The 25,065-nt window shown below is 32.9% G+C and overlaps 2 protein-coding genes across 6 annotated transcripts in view; one reads left to right on the top strand and one right to left on the bottom strand.

The window, feature by feature from the left end:
- Positions 1 to 963: 963 nt before the first annotated feature.
- Positions 964 to 17,593, top strand: LOC106099883 (homocysteine S-methyltransferase 2-like). Of its 3 annotated transcripts, XM_013278565.1 has the most exons (8): positions 964 to 1,125; positions 2,059 to 2,060; positions 9,010 to 9,203; positions 12,032 to 12,202; positions 13,016 to 13,116; positions 15,122 to 15,283; positions 16,021 to 16,235; positions 17,277 to 17,593. In XM_013278565.1, exons 3-8 carry the CDS (start codon positions 9,023 to 9,025, stop codon positions 17,476 to 17,478), a joined length of 1,032 nt encoding a protein of 343 aa, XP_013134019.1. In that variant the 5' UTR covers positions 964 to 1,125; positions 2,059 to 2,060; positions 9,010 to 9,022; the 3' UTR covers positions 17,479 to 17,593. The 3 variants fall into 3 exon arrangements, with proteins under 3 accessions (XP_013134019.1, XP_013134018.1, XP_013134020.1); XM_013278564.1 differs by lacking the exon at positions 2,059 to 2,060; XM_013278566.1 differs by lacking the exons at positions 964 to 1,125; positions 2,059 to 2,060 and adding an exon at positions 8,827 to 8,846.
- Positions 17,594 to 21,478: 3,885 nt separating this feature from the next.
- Positions 21,479 to 25,065, bottom strand: part of LOC106099718 (rho guanine nucleotide exchange factor 7) — an 11,008-nt gene continuing 7,421 nt past the window's right edge. For all 3 annotated transcript variants that reach the window (XM_013278341.1, XM_013278342.1, XM_013278343.1), the window contains exon 10: positions 21,479 to 21,782. In XM_013278341.1, coding sequence (XP_013133795.1) covers positions 21,526 to 21,782 — 257 coding nt within the window. In that variant the 3' untranslated portion in view covers positions 21,479 to 21,525. The remainder of the gene's footprint in view (positions 21,783 to 25,065) is intronic.

Below are 25,065 nucleotides of genomic sequence, written 5' to 3'. Positions count from 1 at the left end.
AAAACATTTAAATAGAATATTTGTAAACAATATTTAAACACATGCATTAGTTGAAGATTGGACTACACGTTGTGTTTACGATTGCGTAACTGTTCATGGAAAATTTTGAGTCTTCAATCGTTCGGATGTCGATAAATTGTTAATCTTTGTGTGTTCTACAAAATAAAGTTTAGACGTTAATAAAATGTTTAAAGACGAATAGTGAAATATTTGGCAGCTTTCAATTGTTTTATTTTTTGTGTTAAATGAAAGCTTTTTAATTTATGAGGCCGAGAATATCGCGTTTTGGTGACTGCCAGCCATAGCCCCGAGTGCGTTGCTCCAAGCTGATAACTCTATTAATATCTATCTCGTCTCTTGAACCGCGTGCTGCGAGCCAATGGCGACCGACTGCGATTTACGGTGTTCATAATTATTTTTTATATCGGACATTTTTAAAACTATTTTTTAAATGAAAATAAAAGTGGAAACAGCTAACGGCTTTTTTTCTTATTTGTTTGATAATATAGTGCCGTAAAACAGGGGATATAGTGCTTCCCATGAGTTTACTGTGACTACAATCAACCATAACGCTGTCATACGAAAAGAAGAATATCTATGAAGCTTTAAAGAGGCAAAACAAACATTTGTGATTATCATGGAGGCTCCGAATAACATGCCATATTTTTATTAAAAATCAAGAATAAAAATTACTTATTTAAAGTATAAAATGTTTACTAACAAATTCGAATTTTAACATTGCTTAAACGTCTTTTGACTACTAATTTTATGTTGATACCTACCACTTAGTTTATAAGATAAGATTAAATAAACAGATAAATTATATATTTTTGTACATATAATAAATTAAATTGCCTATCCAATGCGATAATTATACTTCGTTGTGCTGTCGTTAATATGAGTTAATGATAACAGTAGTAGAAATGCAAATAAGTTTATATTTTTTCGAGATAACGGCTTTTGAACGTAGTGTTGTTGAGACGCTGCGGCGGACACGACGTGTTGTGCTCGTGTTCAGTGCTTGTTTATACTTCAACACACGATGCTACTATAAATATAACACATACGTTACTCAGCTGTGTGATTTCAACTAATACGTGTTGTTGATTTAAAACATTTTTTTTTGTAAGTTTTTTTTATTATTTTTTTTAATTTCGTTTGATTTCGACAATTAAATATGAAATACCTGTGCATGTTTGTATTTATATTCTCGAGGTGTATGTTAAACTTGTCAATTGGTATATTAAAATTCATGGTCAACGTTTAAGGTCAGATTGGATAATAGAAATCGTCGCTGGGTTACTATCGCGTAGTTAAACATTAGCGGTTCTTATTCTGTTGCTAAGTGGTTAAAATTGTCAATGTTGTCGCTTGTGGGGACAATATGTAATAACCTAATTTTTTACTCACAATTAAATTATTTCTTTTGGAGACGGTATTTATCAATTTCGCTATTAAAAAGTATACCATAATACTACGAGTAACCTTTTTTTATGATTAGGATCGAGGCCAAAGTGGCATTGGGAATACAAAATAAGAAAGAGTACGAAATAAATAAATTAGGTAGTAGGTTAACTATTAGTTTAGTTTAGAAAAGTTACAAACACATCTAAATATAGCTCAATCTTTGATATTATGACGTGAATTTCATAGATTTTAAATTATTAATTGAAATTATTTGTGACCATTGTTTTTTAATGTCTATAATTTACGTGATGTAAAAAAAATGTGGGAAAAGCTTCATTTGTAAACTTGTCCCAAGCTTCCCTCGAGTTGACAAAACAAAATCTTTGTTTATTAATATTAAAGCCGGGTCCCTCAGAGAGCCAGTAAAAATCCTAATATTAAATCAGCTTTATAAAAATATTTGGCCCATTAATGTTTAATTTATTTATACCTAATACCTAAATAAATAAATGAAAGCGTTTTGTTTTTTTGCCGCAAAAGATTCGGAATATAAATTGAGAGAGCTCGCTTCGGATTGTTATTAACCATTAACCTGTTTATCGCGTCGCTGTTGTTTCTGGCTCCACGCAAACATTTACAACGTTATTGAAGTTGTTGGTATATTAAACTGCTTCACACGTCGTCGTTACACCGCCTCTAATTCCCTACAATAAACGTAACACCTGTTCACTCGCTACACACTTCCTTTTTTATATCCTACACCTTCTTAGTATAACTTCACGCGTGTAAACCAACTTTATATTTAGTTTAAGCTGACAGTTGTCAGATGATCCGATCACGCATGATTAAAAACTTAACCAAATCAACGAATCTATTGACGCATGTAGCAGTTTTTAACATTTTTTATCAATAATACAAAACTTAGACAAAATTGAATAAACATTTTTCATCTAAAAGAACAAGCGTGTAAATAAATAATGTAATCATATACAAAGCTAAGGTCTGTAGGGACCTCAATACTGTTCAAATTTCTCAAATTGTTCGAAACCAGTTTACCGTAGCAAGCTTCCAAGCACGTACGATCGAATTTGGAATGCATCAGAAGTCATCTTGAACACAGTCGCAGCGGAGCACTGATAGGGGGCGCCACCGACCGTGTCGCTCTCAACTGGGACCCGCTTCGACCACAGGCTGACTCATCGAATTACCTGTATTGCCATAAACAGCACCGGTTCATATGTCGGAAATACATTCTGCTGTTTATTTTGGCCTCATTTACTGTACGTTTCGACTGTCGCACCACATGTTTAATACGTGTGGTTCGACCTATCTCCATCTTTTGTATTATCTTTGACAAAACAGGGACAGTAATGTGTTCAAATAATACACTGCAATCGAATTTCACCGTAACGGTATACAACGAACGGTACTGGATTTAAAATAGGATTAAGCTTACTCCGATCATTTTTTAAAAATTAATCGTTACATTTAAGTTAAACTATGTTTTCTATTTTAGGCTATGATAAAAAACAAAATTGAATTTGTTATGATTTAACAGCTAGGGTCAGGTACTATGGCATTCGAATCGAAATTTAGAGTGTTTAATACATTTTAAAATTCACATGTACTGGTATATTCCGCGCGTTTCTAACTACGCGTATTTTTTACAGTAAAGATAAGTTCGGGTTAGCGATAAGACTAAAACAGATTTGTTTAACGTCTTCTCTTAACCGGTCCCTTAAACTAAAGGGTTGAAGGTTTTATGTTTATAGTGGGCGCAGAGGCAGTAAAAATGTATTTCCCAATTCAGGGATTCTCTTAATATTAGTCTCGAGGTACGAAACAATTGTACTTGAGTTCCGTACTTTGGTACGTTAGTTTATCTGATGTAAAAGGGTTTATTCTGTTTTTTTTCTTTCAAACTGAAGCAATTTGGTAAATTTATTATTATCAAGCTTTGAGGTACCACTTTTTAAGTTAGAAATGTGAAATTATTACCTTGTCCATACTCCTTGCGGGGTACGAATTGGTTATTATGAATGTATTGAACGAACGATAGTTTCTCCGTGAAGGTAAATATTTGTGGAAGTATGTTGCTCAGTGGACATATTCAAATCGGTAAGATATGTCAACGTGGCATCGAAGACCGTCTATAGCTTATCCGTTACTTATAACACGGTATTAGACAATATTTGTAGAGCACGCCGGCACTCTAATATTTTCATTCTAAAATCTTCTGTTTGCATCCATCTTAATGAAAGTAGGATAATTTTATCATTTTCTATTTTGATAGACAATAACTTACTTTTTATAGTTAAAAAAATCTTGATTATACATTTTGAAGATAACAACGATAAAGTTTTGAGATAGAAATCTTCTTAGATTAGACCTAAAGAAAAACATATCTTCTTAAGAAATAAATTGCTTCGTAAAATGTTCCGTTTTTTTTTATTATTAGCAACACATGTTACAATTGTTGACAAAAATCACAGAGTACTTTCAGATAGCAGAGATTATAAAGCCTTCCATAATTTTTATATATGTCAGAGTTCAAGCGTCCATCATAATTTATTTGAACAGTCATCGAGCTCAGGTGGGAACGGAGGCTCTTAAAATATTGTAGGCGCCTAAAACGATATTTCTTCACCAACGAAAGGGACTCACGCGTTTTTAAAGAAAGACTAACTTTTTTCGCGCAATGATTTATGTTTAATTATTATGCCTTACTTTTTTTGTCATTTCCATAAGATTTTTTTTAAATGTTTGAGTATTACGCATTTTATCTTCGTCGTTTATCCTTGAGAAAAATGTACATAGCAACAAAACAACATAATATAGTGAATACTCATGTAGTCCAACGATAAGATAAAAATGTATTATTTTCGGCTAGACATGATAAAAGGGCAACATTATCACGTCCATTAAATAATCAATTTAACTTCATGGATACACGGAAAACATCCTAAATAACTTGTGCGGTCCTCTTATTTGAATAGCGGATTATTCATACTCTTTCCTTCGTCGCATTATTCAGTACTTGTCTGGAAAATATTTATCTGTTTTATCTTTAAAATCTAACTAATATTATATTAGATGGTTGGATGTATGTTTGTTGAGTTTGTAGTCCAAAAATGCTGAACAGATCATGATGAAATTTGTCATAGATGTACACATAGTCTGGCAGAACACATAGGCTACTTACTTTTGTTTTTTTTTTTTATTCCACGCGCACGGAGTTGCGGGAAACAGCTAGTATTAATCATATCGTAGTTAATTAAGATTAAGAGCACCGAAAGTACAACGTAGTATGAACTTTGAGCTGTTAAACATTGTTATTGCTCGGTAGATAAAATTCTGAATGCATTTATGATAGTGAGGTCGGATCAAAATGTGCTGACCCTCGTATGTTTAAACCTAGATTGATATTCTGAATGCAACCCAGAAATGATGCCATCCACAATGTATTAATTAAGAAGTTTAGATTCTAATTAAAAATATAACAATGAACGAAACATAGTCTAACAGAATATTATGACGAGATTAGCTTCATACTTATCTTAGAACTAGAAGACGTAAGTAAGGATAAGTGGTAAAGAACTTTTCTTTTGGTAAAGAATCTAAAATTGGTCGGAAAATCTTTTTTACCGGTTCCCCAGTTATAAGTAAATTTGAATAATATTTAGATTGAAACACTACTAAATTAAACATGGATTAAAAAATCTCTACATTATAAAAATATCGAAAATTAAAGTATTTATTTTATTGTTTGGTAAATTGAAAATGTTTCGTGCGAAAATAAACGTGGCCGTGCCAATGTATCGCCAACTGGACCATTCCATTTCCGAAACCCAATGATCGCATTACACTGTGAAAGGAAATCTACATTACAATATTTCATTTAATTAAAGTTGCTTTTGCTACGTATTTTGAATCGTTAAGTGTTTTGGACATCATTCATGCACGTTTCTACTTTATAAAACAGAAAGATTTGTTTTAAAATAATCTCAGAAAGCCTTACAAATAAATGCGGTATGAAGTTAAACTTAGAAATAAATTTAGTATAAGTAAAGTTTGTACTAATATTTAACTTAATACAGCGTTTATTTGTATGGCTGAGAAAGTATCTACTTAGTTAGTACTTTCTATAACTACTGGTACGCAAAATTCATTTTTATTTATCTTCGTGCTTTTAATTAGTATAACGATGTCAAATTAAATGATATTTAATTTATTAAGCTGATTTTAAATAAGCAATAAAACTGTTTTTATTCATTAATAAACGTATTTCAAAGTATTAATTTAACATTGATGAACGCGAGAGTTGGTACAGGCGATGAACTGACTGGCCAATGGTCTGTTTAACAAAATTCGCACGTAAATCTGTTATTTACTGTAACGTTACCCTTTCGTTATCAGCAGGTCAGCGGACATAATAATGACAAGCTCAATATAAATATGTAATCAGTATTTATTGTGTATAAAACAAAATAAATAACGAAGCGATTAAAGTTCATCGGTAACTTGTATTTAACATAATTAGACTTTACATGTGCGTATAAAATAGTCTTATGATTTTTAATACGTAAAGACCAACCTCCTACTTTCTGCAGACTTATGAGTTTACGCTAGTATGAAAAAAACGACAAACAATCGGTCTAGTATGACATGACGGTTACTTTAAAAGTTATAGACCCGGCCAAATGTTTTAGGTTTGATTATTTTACAGTCCAAATTCGGATTTAACAATATGTAAACGGTACCGCGTAATCTAATCGAGTCCCACTCTCTGTACAAAACAAAGTTCGCTGACTTTTGTAATATAAACATGGCTGCATTAATTAACTCAGACTTCTTCACCATAGACAAGGGGAGGCCGGTATTAGATTAAATACGCAATCAAAGTGCTCTAACAGAAACGAATGGTTTATTTATATTTAAATCTTACTTCTTGCTAATATTATAAATGCGAAAGTTTAGATGGATGGATGTTTGTTAGAGTTTGTAGCCTAAACTACTGAACTAATCTCGATGAACATTTAGCACAGATGTACAGGATAGTCTGGAAGAACACATAGGCTGTATAATTTTTTTTTCTTTAATTCCACAAGGACGGAGTCGCGGGCGAAAGCTAGTTTATTTATAACGTTTATTAAACAGCTCCAATTCGGTTGTACGAAATTTAACTTTATATAAATCCTTCGATGTTTTTCGATAAGCGTAAAATCGAATGCATTGTTTTTGGCCGTTGCAACAAATTATTTAAAAAAGGTAAAAACTGTGACCGCATTATTTGACGCAGCTCACAAACAAGCCGGCCGGTAAAATGTACCAGGAAACAATGAGTGTAAAAGCTCAACTTTTAGTTTAATACGCAGAGTTTCAGCGACGCCGTGATTGAGTTAAAACAATGCGCCAGTAATTAAATTTCCAGCAACAATTAAATGTAAGTAACCGTACGCGGTAATTAATGAATGCGGTTCATTGGTCACATTAAATGTTCATCGTATCGTAACAACATGCGAATTATTTTAACAAAAAACCAGTATTAATGTAAACTTCAACTGTCATATCCATTTGGTCTCGTTGTAGCCTATAGCTGTACACGAAACGTCAATTTGCAGTCTCATGCTTTTTGTATACCTGCTGCCTTTATATCGGTGTATTTTTTCTTTGTGTACAAGACTATTTTGCACATACCTTTGATCCTATATCGACCCGTCTATCGAGCAAACCTGACTGATTGTTAATAGATTTACAAGTAAGTAACTTTCTATAAAGCGTTTCTGTTGTCTTCGGTGGCTTGTTACCTCAACTATTTTAAGGGAATTAAACGTTTGTTATGTTTTTGTACAGGCCTTTCAGTAACGAAAACTGTTCTACGTTTACGAACAGATAAATCATATAGCGGTGCTACGGTAGCGAAGCATTAAGTCAAAAGAATACTTAATGTAGTTGCCTCATTTCTATAGAGAGAAAATTCTTTTCAACGACTTACATAGAATCTTTTAAATATGTATTGTTAATAAGCAGGCAAAAAGCCCACAGCCGCTTGAAGAGCGATCAGTGACGTCACATTATTCCTTGCGCGAAAAGCTTTGCATATACATACTTTGCGTGCAATTTTTTATATATTATTTACATTTTTGTCTCATCTTTTCAGTTAATATTAAGTAAATACATGTATCAGTCCCATTTTTGTAAAAGTACAAAGTTTCTTTTATATTACACTTTATATTTATTGGTTTTCAAGAAAAAGTGACCTGTAAAACCGTAATGTTTTTGTTTCGATAAATAAAATTAAACTAATTCAGACCTGACCAGCAGAACAACGTCATACAAAAGTAAAATAATTTAATATATAAGTTAATAACGTTATTCATTCGTGGTAATAAGGATAATATAAATAGTTATAAACTGCAGGAGATATCTACAATGTTAACTGCGGTGGCAAAAGACAACATAACCTTTCAACGCAACTATTATTAATACTTAAAAGGTCAAAAAGTCCATATTAGCTTGTAACAGACTATCTTATCGTCTAAATTATATGGAATACATCGTACCTTCTTTGCTTATCATCCCAATATGCTGCATAGAATGATAAACAGCTGAGGTATCAGAAATTTTTCCGTTCATAAACAACGGGTCACATCAAAGAGTTGCCTCATATTTTTTTAAGTATTAATAGCATATATGAATTTCATAACGATAATAAGTGAATTACACCACCATCATTACCACATGTAGTATTTGGCAAAAGCTTTTAGTGTATGGGAGGTTGTAAAGGAACAGTTCAAAATACATGGCAACTTCGCTCGCCTATCAGTCTATGGACTATGTCAATGCTTTTAAAGTCTCTCATCTAACTTGGAAATAATTAGAAATTTCACTATTAATGTTGTTGTCACATTCTGATGAAATATTATCGTCGTCCAGCATTTAGACAGAGCTTGACAAAGGCCAAACACTAGTTCGACAGCAACGAACAGATTAAACTTTGATGCAATTTCCCCCAATCAACCTTATTGGCTTATTGTGTCTCTGTCAATCAGAATTCAATCGTTCATCGAATCGATCAATTCGACATCGGGTACACACGGCACTATTCGAAACTCGACTTTAAAGGTATTATTAGAATGATATAATCTCTGCGGATTAACTTATGAATACTAAAATCTTTGGAGCTTGTAGCCGTAACAAGTAAAACATATTCATCTTCTCATTTTCATTGGAAAAACACATACATATTATTACGTTTTTCTATGTGTATTTCGGCAGTTGAGACTTGACTTTTATATAAACTTAAACACAATAAAGAGAATCAATTATTCAATATTACATATTTATTGCGTAATACACATTCAATTGATAAAACAGAATCTACAGCAAGTAGCTCCGGACTCTTGTCACTTGCATACGTGTTACAGCTTTGTATATAGGTACAACTGATTACTAATAATTATAGTTTTTTTATCTTTTATTATAATTTTACAATGCAAATCAATTAATTCGTGACTTTTTGTACCTAAAACAGAATTTGGTAAGGTTAGAGGTTAAATTACAAAGCAGAGTGTTAACATTGAATATATCTTTAATTTTCAGAAAATACATAGCAATGAGACCGAGCACAGAGGAAGGCGTGGAGCCGCCGCAGATCGTGGTGCTGGATGGGGGATTCTCTACGCAGCTGTCGTGCCACGTTGGCCACGTCATCGACGGCGACCCGCTGTGGAGTGCGCGGTTCTTGCACACGCATCCCAATGAAGTCGTTAACACACATCTCGACTTCCTCAGAGGTACATATATCGACGTTGTATATTGTTGATAAGGGCTTATATTTTGTTCGCAACAGCAACGAAAGAACATCGCGTGGTTCTCGCGGAGAGCCGTTGCAGTTTTTAATGGCAAAAGTCATAGACATTCGGAATGTCAAACGCAAAAATCTCGGTACTCATAGTTATAAATTAGATGGAATGCAAAAATCTTAACATTTAGGACATACTCGTAATAAAGTTTTACTTGTTAAACGAGATACACAATCAAAATATTTCAATATGCCAAAATGTCTAAAATGAAATCCTAATTTGTACTCGTCGGGTGTAATTTAATATCAATGAAATACAAAGAGAGAGAAATTTTGAGCTTATGGTACAAAGTTGTTATCAAATTTGTCGGCGGCTCGTTCACACCCTCTTGTACAAATGTAACGAATAAAGTAAATACGATCTTATTAAAAGAACACAGAAATTTAAACAGATTTCTAAATGTTGTTCAATATAATTTACACTATAATAAAATGTTTCCATAAGGCCATTAATTTTGGTAATTAAACTTAGTACCTAAAGCATTGATTGCATTTGTAAGGATTTATTTTTAATAAAACTTGTGAATAAATCTTTCAAAGCAAAACTAATAATCAAAATTTTTGGCATGAATCTCTTGAAAATTAAGACAATATTGGGAGCAGCGGCGGATGTTACAATTTCCAGGCTAAACGTTTATTGAACATTTCTGTGCCGATGCAAACTTTGAAATAAGATCTCGTCTATATCCTGCCGCCAGCGAATACTAAATGAAAACTAAAGTTGAAATGAAATAATTTGCTTCGAGCCGTGCTGTTATTCAATTTAGTTACAAGGGTAGACTTAATACTAGATCGTAGCACGTGTCTGTAATGAATGAAGATAAACGAGCCGACTTTAATTATATACCTAACATGTGTGTAAAACATCTGATGCGAGCATCGAATCGCTTTGTCTTTCATTTCAAAGGCGCAATTCGAATGAGCACCGAGATACATGTACGCTGCGACCACATCTGAATACGTGGCGATGCGACTAAGGAGAGCGTTGCCTGCTCTATAGCGCGCTAGCTAGACTTGCGCGCGCGGGTATCCGCGTGCTTTGACGAATTACACGTTAGGTCGCTTTTGGCCTGTCATTCCGGAGCATCTGACGGCGTGAGTGCGACCTCGTCTCGTGTCATCGTCCTCTGAAAGAACTTTTCTTCGCCACAAAACGGACCGTTTCTTTTCATAAGGAAAACTGAAAAGTGTCTGCAAGCAAATAACTCCCTGGAGGGAAAAAGCCTACTGACTTGCTTTGCCGCCTTCTTCACGGGAAATGATATGAATAAACATAAAAAAATGGCTCGCATATTGTGAGAACATTTTCACTATACCAGCACGTTTCAAGATTTTTCTTTTATTTTAACACAGGCGGCGGGATGGCATACGTTGGCAGTCTTAATCAAATATGTAACTCATTTAAAATATACATAGAGCAACAGCGTGTGTGGAGTAAATAATAATAATAATTAAACTGAGCTTTAAGTAATGGTAGCACATTAATGCAGAGAGTTATCTCTGTGTACCGATTTCTACTCAAAACAAATAGCTAAACCGATTTTAACTTCCAAAACTATGCAATTGCTATTGTATCATTATTATGAATAGCCATTTAAAGTGTGTACCTACTCATACCTTATCTACATAAAGTAAATGACATTCGGCCTTACAGTAAGTGTCCCAAAGTGAGGGAGTCAATATCCCGCCCGTTTCAGTCTTAACCTCTAAAACAACCATTTCGTTCCAATGTTACCCATGGGTACATAGGTTTACTATCTTATGAATCTAACTTTTTAAAATGTTTTAATAAAATACACCTGTAGTTTTCTTGTTTATAGAAAAAAAATGTAAAACGATCTTATATCAGCTTCAAATTTCGACAAATAGGTTCCTATTTCTTAACTATGTAATTAATTTTTATTTGTACTTAGTACATATAAAAATGATTTACACAGCTGAAGTTATTTTAGAACTTCTATAATTAAGTAACAAAAATTTACCATCGATTCTCTCGTTTTTATTAACATGGAATAAAACTTAACACCCACTCGATCCACTCAAGCATTTTATAAGATCCATTCTGTTAGTCGAGTATTGTAAAGAAAATTATATACAAGAACTTTAATTTATATCGTATTTTATCAATAGTCCTGCTATTGCATTTGAGCGTTATGTGATATTTTAACTGAAAATAAGTAAAAAATAAACTTCATTAATTAGAATAGATACATTTGTAACCCCTGTAAAAACATGTATCCGTATATTGTTCATGTTATTTAATACAGTTCCTCGTTCATAAAGCGATTAATAAATAAATGTCAACGAAGGTTCGTTCTGTTGAGCAGTCGTATTGAAGTTTGGGAACTGTAGTGCATTAGCAAGTTTTAATAACATTAATTGTTTACGTCACTCCGCCCGCGCCGCATGCTGTTCCCGCTTAATAATAGTAGAAGGCAAGTTCAATATTTATGGAGTTAGTTCGACAGTAGAAATTTAAGTAGCTCAAGCAATACTAGTTTATAACAAAGGCACGAGGCCGAAATCTTTCAACTAATTTCCAACTCTTAGGTCTTTCGAACTTTATGTCATCTTTAAGGAAACAATTGTTAACCAGTTTTAAACATAAATATTGACATGACTCTATTCTATTTAAATTAATCAAAATGCTACAAGAAATATTGCAGCATTTTGAATTGTTAAAGTTCTAGGCTCTAGAAGATTAGACATAATAGTAAATGTTTTGAGTTATGATTGTTAATTGGAAATGTTTTTTTCTAGCGGGGGCTCATTTAATAATAACAAACACGTATCAAGCGTCAGTGGACGGGTTCGTGGAGCACCTGGGTGTCTCCCCGGAGCAGGGCTACGAGCTCATAGTGCGCGCGGTGGAGCTTGCCAAACGCGCGTTGAATCTTTATTTAGAAGAATATAGAGGCTGTATACAAGATGGTAAGCATGCTCATACATTTTTTGCATCACTATATTTTGTAAGTTTTTAATTTAAAATGTTAAAACTTATTAATAACATTTTTAATCTGCGTACGGAAAAGTTTGAGATAGAGCCGATTAATGTGACAATATTTACATCAAAGTCTTGAGAGAATTCACTAGATATCTTCGAACTTAAAAAATATGATATTCATTCCTAGTTGCTAGCAGTGCATTATCGAAAAATGATGAAGTAAGAATTTTTATTTATCTTATTACCTTATCGGCGATTGATGTTGATATCAGAAGCGGCCTATCGTTAGCGGAAATGAGTTCTTGTCTGTTATACATTTTATTTTTTATCTGTTCAGAAATATACACGACAGGAATCAAATTACTATAAGATATAAGTAATTTGCGAATATGTAAATGAAATTCATAACGTTTAACAAATGTATGTTTAATCAACCATGTTATAAATCATGCTAAATAAATTGAACCAATCAATGTCGGTGTAGCTAAAACATAAAATGATTTTTCAATAAACAGAATACTCATTAGTACGAGCAAATGAGAGAGTCAGTTTCGGTCATTAGCGACCGATATCCAGATATTATTTTGTATTAAAACAATATTTTAAATATTTTGTTATTTACATGTGTAAAATTCAAAGTATTTTAGTAAAACAAAGCTTTTTGGGTATTCGGGAAGGACGGGTGCAAGCACGCATTAATTACATTAAAGGTTTAAAGTATTTGTAGGAAAGGGTGCGAACAGGTTGTCGGGGTAATAAATGATTATGCGGTGTTAAGCGATGTTACTTGGTGTTTTCAGATCATGTGCCTCTTGTTGTGGGCTCAGTGGGCCCTTACGGTGCTCATCTTCACGACGGATCCGAATATGACGGCAGCTATGCTGACACCACAACCGTTCAAGTAAGATTTTGTTGTTTAATTTTATACTTCCTAATTCAAGTTTGTAGATCAAGATCATGTTTGCCATTGATCTTTGACTTTAAATAAATATATACATTTTTGTGTACTTTTTATTAGATCACTAATACTTAAATTTGGATCTCTACGGGTGGACATAGCCATGTTACGCAAGAGTAATGTAATATACTAATAATGAGAGAATTTTTGTAATCATTCGTTATACATAAACTAATCTTTAAATATTAGCAAAGTTTAAGTAGACTATTAGTTAATAGTTCCACTAATTATCTTAGTATTCTACGTCATATAGTTGTGCGAAATTAACCTCAAAGGATCGATTCAAATTAAACGATCGCTCAACTCGAAGGTGTAAATTCTGAATGACACTTTTTATTACTTTGCATTTCGCCGTTGAAATCGCACAGAGTTCCCTAGCAAATGCTAAAGACAATTTCGTAGATAAGATCTAATGTTTTAATAAAAAAACGGAGCCCATCATCATCTATGTTTATTTCTATTTAGATACTGTTTATAATTTTCACATTAAATAATATATTATTAAGTTGGTATTAAAAATGGAATTATCGTTTAATTGCTTTAATTTTAATGTCGAATTCAATTATTAACAAAACAATTGTAACTTTAAACTACAAATAAAAGCTGATTTGTGTAACTTACTGAATTTAAAGTAGTCGCGTATTTCATTTATCTGTTTCAGAAAGCATCATGGGCTAAAAGTTTGTCGTAGAAACGATAGCAGAGTATTGTTGTTAACCGTATCTGTAGTTATTCCGTTATCTTGTTTGTAAACGTCTTTAAAGTACGAAGGAACGTCTGGGCGAAATGCCAATGTTTTATCTCCGTAGTAACTTCTCGCTTATAACATCGTATCGGCGACTATAAACGGCAACTGGAATTATTATTACTAGCCGCAACATTTTCAAAGGGCACGCGTGGCACGTGAGATTATTTATACTGAACCCCGATATCCAGGAATACGAACATAGACAATATAGTAAAGGTTAAAAGCGCAAGCTAAATCGTAAAGAGGGTCGTAAAGCTGCTCGCAAATTAAAATTTACATCGGGCGATATGAAAATAAAAAACGCGCCGGCATTTTCTATTTGCTTTTTGTTTTTGTCTGTGCGAACTCGTCTGGAGTCGACAGTTAATTAATGGCACCTAGAACAAATGAAAATCAGAAACACGAAACGATAATAACACAACTGTGTTCGAAATACTCTGCGAAAAATTTAAAATTCGATTACGGTATAATAAATAAATTGTTGTTGCCTTTAAAGTAATTAAAATGCGAGCTGCAAGAGCTCCAGACGTGAAATTTTTAATAACGAATAATTCATGATCCATCGGATATTTAAAACATTGCACTCCGCGTGCTGCGTCGCCTTTTTGCGACGAATAATAACAAATGATGCATCATTGATGTAGTGCTTTTACACTACCATAACTTACTCACACCGTCGCGAGATTAAAAATTTACTTTTTAATGACATCATACTTTAATATTATAAATGTGAAAGATTAGACGGATGGATAGATGTTTGTTAGAGTTTGTAACCTAAATGGCTGAACGGATTTCGATTAAATTTGGTATACATGTAGAGGATATTCTGGAATAACACATAGGCTTTGGTCACTTTGGTTTTTTTAATTCCACGCGGACGGAGTCGCGGGCGAAAGTTAGGCTACTTATAAATGATAACATCATGCTAAAAATAGTTACAATAAAAATACCATAGCCAATATATAAAAACACATTCTTGCACTGCGCTTGCAATCAAAGCTGCTATCCTTTCCAAGTTCCATCTTATACAAATACATTATTAAGTTCAATCATCAAAGTATAAATAATATTAGGAAATAATAATAGGAAATAATATTTATATTAAATTCAAGTCGATATGCTGAATGAGAATGTCTTCCTTCCTTGAAACACAAGCTACTCATTGTTCTAAGACTGTTAACATGTATTTCGTTTCAACAGACAATGCGGGAATGGCATCGGCCTAGAATTCAAGCTCTAGTAGAAGCGGGTGTGGACCTGCTCGCCTTAGAAACAATACCCTGCCAAGAGGAGGCCGAAATGTTATGCGACCTGTTGAGAGAGTTCCCCAATGTTAAAGCTTGGCTCGCATTCAGTTGTAAAGTAAGTACAATGCAATCTTATTAATATTTTATATGCGAAAGTTTAGAGGTTTGTGACCGCGTAATTACAAAATGGTTGAACGAATCTGGATGTTAATTGGTATGTGATAGATTAGCTTGGAATATAATGCAGATGTTATTTATTTTTTTAATTCCACGCGTAAGTACTCATTTAATATAGTCAGCACAATAACTTAATAAATAACACTAATTGAGAAAATAATGGTCGTACTTTTATTCTTCTTTACGTGAAATTTATGTGTGATAAAATCATTACTTTGTTGTGATATTTATTGTTCAATGATTACAGTAAATTAGGCAATACAGCAATGTAAGTCGTGTGCAGAATATGTAATAGTATCGAGAACTTACTGTTGTAAGACGAGACATCGTTATTGAGAGCAGAACAATTTTGGTAACAGACTTGCTGAGTTCTAAGATGTAGTTCTAGAGAGCGGAAATTCATACTTCCTTTTGTGTTCGCTTATTACATACTTACTCGACGTTAAAACATACATTGTTTCCAACGCCTTTTTAGTAGGTATGTTACATTACTTTAGTATCTATGTACTAAGTACATAATTATATATGTAATTAGACGATTATGTGTTAATGAAGACATTTTCTTTGCCTTTTATATAAAATCTATATTTATTTTTATTAATTAAACTATTTTGGTTACAAGTTTTTTCATCATTTTTCCTTCAGTTATCGGTAAACATTAATTAATGCTTGCAGGATAACCAAAGTATAGCACATGGCGAGAGCTTCCAGAAAGTGGCAAAAAAATGCTGGGAAGCGAATCCGGATCAATTAGTTGCGGTGGGGGTGAACTGCTGCGCCCCCTCCTACGTGTCCACGCTGCTGAAGGGAATCAACGACGACCGGCCGCACGACCCCATTCCATTGATCGTTTATCCCAACTCGGGCGAGAAATACAATCCGCAAATAGGGTAAGTTTCAATTACTCACCTGACATGTTTATGTATGCGCATATCCAATCCCTATTCCATTACAAACAATATCAAAGGAATAATAACTCTAATAGACTAATGGGCTTGGATTTCGGCTCTGAATGCTTTATAATTCATACACCTCTGTAAAATAGAGCCAATTGAGAAAAATGCCTAAGTAAATTTGTAAGCAATTGTAATGAATGTAGTGTGTAATGTTGCCAACTAGATTGTGAGTTGGCGAAGTTCACTATCGTCCGGTGGCTTATACAAAAAATAAGCATTACATTTTATTATAATCCCAACTTAAAATAGAAGTTCTATGCGGAGTGTAAACATTTATTATATTTCACATGTGGGCTCATTATAACCAGTCCGACTTAGTATAAATTTTATCCATTTGAAACATGATAAATGTATTTTAGAGGCGTCTAACATGTGCCGTGAGCTCGTTACACCATTGCATGAAAACGAGTATTTTTAACATATCCCTTTTCATATTTCAATTAATAATTATGGTATGCTCATATTATAGACTTCTTAGTAAAATACAGACTTGATAATGATCTCTTTCTTTTGGAAAGTCGGTTAAAAAGAAAATGAAACACAACGCGTAGAGGGGCGTCTTCTTAGCAATAACAGGGAATGTCTTGTGAATTTTGCGACAAAGCGTTTGATCGACGACGCAATAAAGCTACATGTTGTTCCACTTACGAAGTGTGTTGGAAGTGCACATTATTTTATACTTTCCTTTATTCATCCTGTATCAAACCTTATCATTTTCAATTATAGTCTGTTGTTTAGCGTGGCGATGCAAACGACTATGAATTACGAAATGACCCATCTTCCAATAAAATGCCTTTTTATACATCTATGTTAATATTTTATCACCCGTTAATTACCGGGTTCGAAGGCGAATCCACTCGACTATTTTCTCTTACGCTGCTTCTAAAACGTATTAATCAACACTTCAAATCAAAGCCGCTGCGTTTACTGTTTTTAAATATACATGAAACCTGTTAAGTTATTGTATTTTTTCAGATGGATTGACCGCGACAAGTGCGAAGCTGTGGAGGTGTTCATCCAGGAGTGGTTGGACCTTGGCGTGCGGTACGTGGGCGGCTGCTGCAGAACCTACGCCACTGATGTTTCACGCATCCGTAACCAGGTGCACTGCTGGCGCGACCGCAGGCGCTTCCAGGCGAAGTACCAAGCTAATCTCAATAGTAATAATGTACACTAACTGGTGCCTATACGTTTATGTTGTTTGTAATGTTTACATGTAAATTTCATATATTCGTCTGGTTATAACAAGAAAAAAATTGTTTTGTTGATAATTAAAATGATTATTTCATTTATGTGTTTTTTCTGTTTTACGTTTTACGAAAACCACTTTCAACTTGAGATACATTTTGCATGTAGACTGACAGTTAGTACCTACTAAAATACCATAGATAATTGTTTGTAATGGTTTATGTAATCTCGTTTAAAAATTACTTAAAACATTATACATTGGATTGGATTTTTTAATCCCCATTTTCACATAAATGTTCGAGAATTGCACAGCAATAAGTAAATAAACATTTGTATAGTAACAAGCATGTAGGCTTCGTGTAAAGTAAATTGTATTGATAAATTAAATTAAATTAAAGGCCCTCACGTCTCTGGCTAACTTACTGTCAATAACATTACGGTACGAGAAAATATTTGAAGAAAACTTTATACGATGTGTACAAAAGGAACGATAAGGGAAGTGGTCGTACGACTACAAACTTGGTTTGTTGACACGAGACGAAGGTCGACATTCGGAAGCTGGTAAAACGTTCCTTTTCCTCAAACTTTCTTTGCGAGATAAGTGCCTGCTAATAACGTAAACGCTCAACGTTTCCGGGAATAAATGGAAATATAAAAAATTAATAAAAACCATTCTAATAAAAAACGCCGAGCATCAATTTGCACATTGTGATTAATTCGACGAAATTAAAAGTGTGAAATATGAATATATTTCTTGTAATTTAAATTCATAAAACGTTGTAACGCAAATAAATTAGTGAATCTTATATTTTTCCTTGTCCCATAGCGTATTAAAAAACTAGACTAAACCATTAGACCAAAATATAAAGTAAAGAATGATGTTGCACATGCCTAATTACTTAACTTTCCGACATGCAGAAATTAAAAACGCAAATGTATGAACTAAGATAGAAAGTCAGCAAAAGTGTTATGTAGTATTTAAATTTAATTTCACTTTCTTTACAAATAAATTTTTTAACGACATAAAATAACATAACATAACAACATCTGACTTTGTTCAAATAAATGTGTTATTTAATTAAATAAATACGTTATATTAATGTTTAATTTCTATCGAGTAAACTTTATAACAATATATCACAACTTATTTAAAAAAGTGAGCGGAGCACGCAACAATACCAATTTATAAACAAACTTCATCAACGGTCAATGCTTTTCTGAATTATGAACGAACTTTTTAATGGAATTAACAACATGGAAGGTTTGTTAAATGCATTATAAAATTCTCATTAGAATGTTAAATAAAATTTTATACGTAATTTAGATGTCTGCCAACAAACTGTACATGCAAATCTAGTTGATAATGTTTTAAAAAGTAAAATATATTCGCATAGGACGTTGGGATAACATTGCTGTCTCCCAGGAGAATGCTGCGGGGTTGAAAAGTGTATGCATATTTTTATGTAGCAAATGCGGCTGCCCTTTACTAAGGCTACGTTGATTGCGGACCAGTCGAATGAATGCACATCCACTGAACCGAACTAGCCAATACTAGCCGCTATACTTTTAATGCAACAGTATAAAACCAATTTGAGACCCAACGGGTGTTTAAAATTGGATAAAGAAGTTGGCCCTCGCATTTTCATGGTTAAATATTATATGCCATCATACTGATATTGTAAATGCGACAGTTTCAATGGATAGAAGTTTCTTAGAGTTTGTAGCGTAAACGGATTACGATGAAATTTGGTATAGATGTAGACGATATTCTGGAAGAACACACAGGCTGCTCTCTTTTTTTTTAATTCCACGCGGACGGAGTCGCGGGCGATAGCTTAATAGATAAGATTTTATTTTAAAATGTTACGCCGTGACCGTGAATTGTATTCTTGAAATCATACCGAGTCTACAAACCAAGAAAAACTCTGACAAGTTTTGTTTTCCGAAAGGTTCATTGTTTGAAAATGAATAAAACCTTTTGTTCCACAAACATTGCTCGGATGAAAAATTCGAGTTGCACTGGTAAAGTTTTAAGTAGCTCAATAAACTTACAAAGATTTTTCTACTAAATTTAACTTTGAACAGTATACAAATAATAATTACTTTTGCAGTGCTCTTATTCTATGGTATTTTCAATTGAATTAGTAAATTTTTTTTAGTGTATATTGCAAAGCAAGTAGTTAAGTATAGTTAAGTAAGTACTAAATGAACCACTAAATTTCCAAAAGCCGCTCAGCTCGTTCTTCTATATTATTATAAAAAATAGATTCTGGCATAGATAAAGTTTGAGACCTACCGAACATTAATCATTATACAATATGTTTGTGGAAGTAGGTCACGTAGTAGGAATTCATGATACTCATGAATATGCGTTATATGAGGTAACATATCATAATTTAATCCTGCGAGTCTTGTGCACAAACTACGAAGAACATTAACATGCAATTCAGTTTTATAACTAATCTTTATTAATTAGCAATTAACTACCTTAAAATTGACACATCTTAAATCCTAGACAATTATAAAATGTAGAAATATTTATATTACGATTCGTTAGTAATTAGTTAAATAAATAAAAGAAACCTATTAGTTCAAAAAAACATTTTAAATGTCTAATTAAGTAGTAAAGTAGTTAGAATCACTAAGTTGCTGGAAATAAAAGGCTTTTTTATTTTTATTTTATTTTATAAGTAATTAAATAAAGAAACAAAATTATGTCATGAAGTAACGACAATAGCAGTTTGCCTACGGTGATTTTTGAGCACTCAAGAGCCATTTAATCCGCGTCACCTGCACTGAAAAAATGTCTCTTACAGTATTGTCGTGTCACAGCGCAATTTACGGAAATAGGTGTCTCTTCCATCTCGATGTTGGAATTTGAAAATGCTTTCTAGTTGAATTTTTAGACTTGTTCCTATCGAACTATAAACTGCTTATAACGTTCTGTTTTTAGGATAACTGATAAATATTATTTATCTCAATGTGTATTACTTCGATTTTGCTAAATTCTACTGTTGTAGATTAAGTAGACAAAGAAAACACGCGGCCCATAATTTATCATGCCATAGTGACAGTTTCCGGTGCTCATCAGATTACCTTTCATTGACCAAAATGACCGATATTTTGTAATACATATCCACTATTCATATATTTTTATAACGTCATATTGATGAACACTTTCAACGCATTACGATTGTTTCAAAATAAAGAAGGGGAAATTGTGGCAATGGAAGAACATTATATCTTATTAATATTATAAATGCGAAAGTTTAGATGGATGGATGGATGAATGGATGTTTGTTAAGGGTGTAGCCTAAACGGCTAAACGGATTTCGATGAAGTTTGGCATTGATGTAGGATAGTCTGGAAGAACATATAGGCTACTCATTATTGTTTTTTTTTAAATTCCGCGCGGACGGAGTCGCGGGCGAAAGCTGGTTGGTTTATAAAACGTTGACCACGAGTTATGTGCTGCAAAAGCTATTTTAATATGAAAAGTATAAGAGCAGCTATTTTGGGTTTACTTAACATGGCCGAGCAATTCGAGGGTAGGCCACAAAGCAGCTGCACTCAACCGTGTGCCTGGCCAAGCTTTGTTGAAGCCCGGTATTCATATTAAAATATGTAATAAAGCAATATTATTTTGTCATTGACGTCAATTCCTATCCGGATATTTATAACTAGCTTCGTCCCCTTGTAGCCTATTAGTAGAAGAGAATTCTTTACGTTAACTAATTAGTATACGGCAAACAATTTTAAGATACATAAAGACAAAGAATGTTTTCTTCGTCAGTAACTTTATTATTCTGTCTAAACAGTAGCGCTCAATAACTGGACTGGCATTCAACTGGCATAATACAAATATGCCAGTGAGTCCATACAATTCATGCCTGGCATGCGCTATTGTCCAACTGGCGAAGAATGAACCAGGTTTTGGCAGCCATTCCTTCAATGTCAGTTCATCCAAGGAATTATAAAAAAAAAACAATACGAATAATTTGTGATGTATTAACGTAATAAGGTACAAAGTAACAACTTAACATTTGCTTTCTTTTGCGTCTTTAAATAAATTCTTCGTGTGTATAGTGGCGATAGCGAGGTTCCTGTCTTGTTTTTCTTCGTTTAGTTGTATTTGTAAATGTTTCACGTCTAATTTTAGCGTCTTCACTTCGTTCTGCAGCCGCATTACTATAGCCCAGAGACTCGGAGAGCCGTGGTGATTGCTTGAATGTATCGGAAGCGATGGGGATCTCACCAATGCATCTATGCACAATGACGATTCGTCGTCGCATTCTGGAAATTATTGACCGAATACATTTAATTGCTATACTTTGTAAATATAACTGTTTTTTGTATTCTTGCTATTTTACCCACCTTGATCACACGTAAGGCGGTAATATTTTAATATTATTCAAAATCTAAGATATATTGGTGAGTATGTGCGTATTTACAGTACAATAAACTTTAGTATTAGTTGAACATTTTATTTCTTAATAATTATAAATATTGAATATGACACCTATAAAATAATTCGTTAAAAGTAAACAAACTAACAAACACTATATTTCAGTAAATAATACATTTTCATAATTGTTGTATCCACTTATTTATGGTTGAATTAATTTGGTTTTGGTTTGATATAACGTTCACTAGAATGATCGATTACAAAAGTTAGTTGACTAGATATCTTACGTGTTATTTTAAATTAGTATACCAATATAAAAGATAATTAATTCTCTAAAGGAACAGAAAACTATAGTTGCTTATCTCGAAAAATATAAAAATTTTAAGTACAACCGCATCAACATTAAGTGGATTCTATAAGAGCGTAAGAAAAACATGTTTTTCTAAAAGTTATTTTCCATAGAAAGGATAAGATCACTTGTATAGTGGCGAAGAAAATTACAATCATAGTTTGATGTAAACGAAACACATAACGTTTTGTAAAACCTTCAAGAAAATGTATCTACAATTCGAAATTTTATACATAACAATATTCACCTTCGACCAAATAAATACATACATTTAACATGATTTCCATTTCATAAACAAATTACTCTAAACACGATATCCAAGCATCGTAATCCCAACATTCAAACAAATTCCACTGCCGTAGTTACACACTGAAATAATCTTTGGTAAATTAAACGAAACGAACACAAAACACACCCAAAGTATACTAAAAGCTGACAAATTTAAAGCATATAAAATGATATCACGAGAAACAAAACTTACAATAATACTGAACAGATTACACTCTCCGAATACGACTATGAGTTTCGATGAAAGACATTGGCCTTGTAAAGGACTCAATAATTCTATTGCCAATTCAAGCAAATATTCAGTCCAGTGGATCCAACCGACGCTGTTCTGTATCATCATACTAAATTTGTGGCAATAAGTAAAATATTTAAGGTGATCTTCAAAAATGTTTGCCCTTTGCGAAAAGCAAGACAAATACAACTTCTTATGTCTATAAAATAAAATACTGTGACTAACAAACTAAAAGATTAATTAAAACATATTAAGAAGACTATACTAAGTAATTATTTTAGTATCTGCAAACTTAATGTGATTTGGTAAACGTAATTATGATTGTTGCATTAAAAATATAAATTTATATGGCGACTGCACGCTTATAGATTGCACACCAGGCTCTCGTTTTTAATATAAGTATTCAGAATTTAAAAACAAAATATACACCTTCATACAAATCGTTATATTTGATAAATTGTGTTAACGAGACATGTCAATCAGAAATGTATTTAGTTACACGCATGTTGGTAGCGCAAAACAATTTGCATGGGCAAATTAATTTTGCTTCCAAGAATAAATTTTGCCCATGCAAATTTTCGTAATCCAATTTGCACTTGCATTGGACAAATGACGTGGACATCATAGGAGATGTGAAATATGAAAAATAATTTAAAACTCTAATAATACTAGAGAACAATCATGGCTGAACGCTAACGTTGTTTAAGGAAATTTCTGGAAACATTGTAAGAAAAAACTATCGAGAAAGCTAGTTAAGGTTAATAGGCGGTTGTCAACAAAATGGTTACATACGTCGGGAGCAATTTCATTGATATATTGATTAATTACAGTCACGCAAGTCCCCGGGCACATTTATTGGTTAGCTTGTACCGGTAGTGTGAAGTTATAACCGCCATAAATCTACACTATTTCATGGTCCTTCAATTTATCCTAATGTTATAATATTGATCAAAGTCTATACCAGATGTAGAATCAATCTAAAAGGATATAAGATACTATTTCAATAAAAAAATAGTGCTTATATGTGTTTTTTTATTGCTGAAATCCTAAATGTTCAGATTTTAAATGTAAGATTCTAGTCTACTTTACTATGTTAAATAAAATAAATCCAAATGTAAAGAACTTCTGGTCATATTTCTTTGAAATTTACCAAATTTCATCTTAACAATGTCCTTTATATTCAACGTTGCGATGTTTTAACATTATCTACTTTGTACATTTTTTTTATTAATTAATTTTAAAAGCATCAAAAATATCGTAAAAACCACTCCAATGTTGCCAATTTACAAACACAATAAAATTTAACAATATTCGATAACTGGAATAAATATATGTACCTATATTTATACTTTGGCATCCACTAGGTATTACATTTTACATCAAGTCCAATTAAGTGTACAAAAATTTGTTTTAGGTATTAAATAAAACTATAAATATCTAAATCTTATATTTCTATTAATATATAACAATATATAAAAATAGACATATTTAATAAAACCATGCATATATATGTATACGTATATACTTAACAATATTAATGCACCATTATTTAATAATTTGATTAATAAGCAAAATCTTAAAACTAAATCCATTATTTTAATAATACTGCACACGTGCGTGTATAAATAAAAGTATAAATTAATCTATGTTAACATAGATAACTATATAGCTATATGAGAAAGAACTATCTATTTTCTAACAAAAAGCCATAAAATATAGTGTATCCATGCATGTAGCGGGCATACACTACGTATGTTCATACGCTACTTTGTTAAAAGAAGCAAATTCAACGCAGACTAATACATCACTACTTCTAACACAGTCGTAAATAATATCTATAGAAAAACAAACAAGATTAGTCAATAGACGAGGCGTTTCCATCTAAAAATGAAACACAAATGATGATCAAATGCGCACACCTGGCTAAAATAATGGCATCATTACTCGATCCAAAATAAAGCGAACGGAGCAGATGGGTTTAAACTATGTAAAAACGTTAGTTGGAAGAAGCGCCAATTTAGATTTTAAAACCCACAACGTTTGATGATAATATTACACTAAAGTAGCCTGCACATTGCATACATTCCAAAGGTTTTTCGAGTTTAATTAAGAATAGAATGCACACAACATTTTGCGCCGGATATTTAGAATAATATTATCACGGTCGTGTGGAATGTTAATGTCAATCAAAATGATGAGATTTTGTGAGTTGTTTGACGAATGTGCCGCAGCACCAAGTGGAGGAGCGCGCGGAGCGGGAGGGGGGCGCGTGCGCGGGGCCGGGGCCGGGGCCGGGGGTGGG

The sequence above is a fragment of the Papilio polytes genome, unplaced genomic scaffold, assembly GCF_000836215.1.
Source record: "Papilio polytes unplaced genomic scaffold, Ppol_1.0 DF824102.1, whole genome shotgun sequence".
NCBI classification, from domain to species: domain Eukaryota; kingdom Metazoa; phylum Arthropoda; class Insecta; order Lepidoptera; family Papilionidae; genus Papilio; species Papilio polytes.
The sequence above is the reverse complement of the archived record's forward strand: the minus strand, read 5'-3'. Positions and strand labels throughout refer to the sequence as shown.

Excerpts from the sequence above, each read along its gene's own strand:
- LOC106099883 (XM_013278564.1), top strand. The coding sequence starts at position 9,023 with ATGAGACCGAGCACAGAGGAAGGCGTGGAGCCGCCGCAGATCGTGGTG. Across the intron at positions 12,203-13,015 it reads TAGAGGCTGTATACAAGATG|ATCATGTGCCTCTTGTTGTG; the intron begins GTAAGCATGCTC and ends TGGTGTTTTCAG. Across the intron at positions 16,236-17,276 it reads AAATACAATCCGCAAATAGG|ATGGATTGACCGCGACAAGT; the intron begins GTAAGTTTCAAT and ends GTATTTTTTCAG.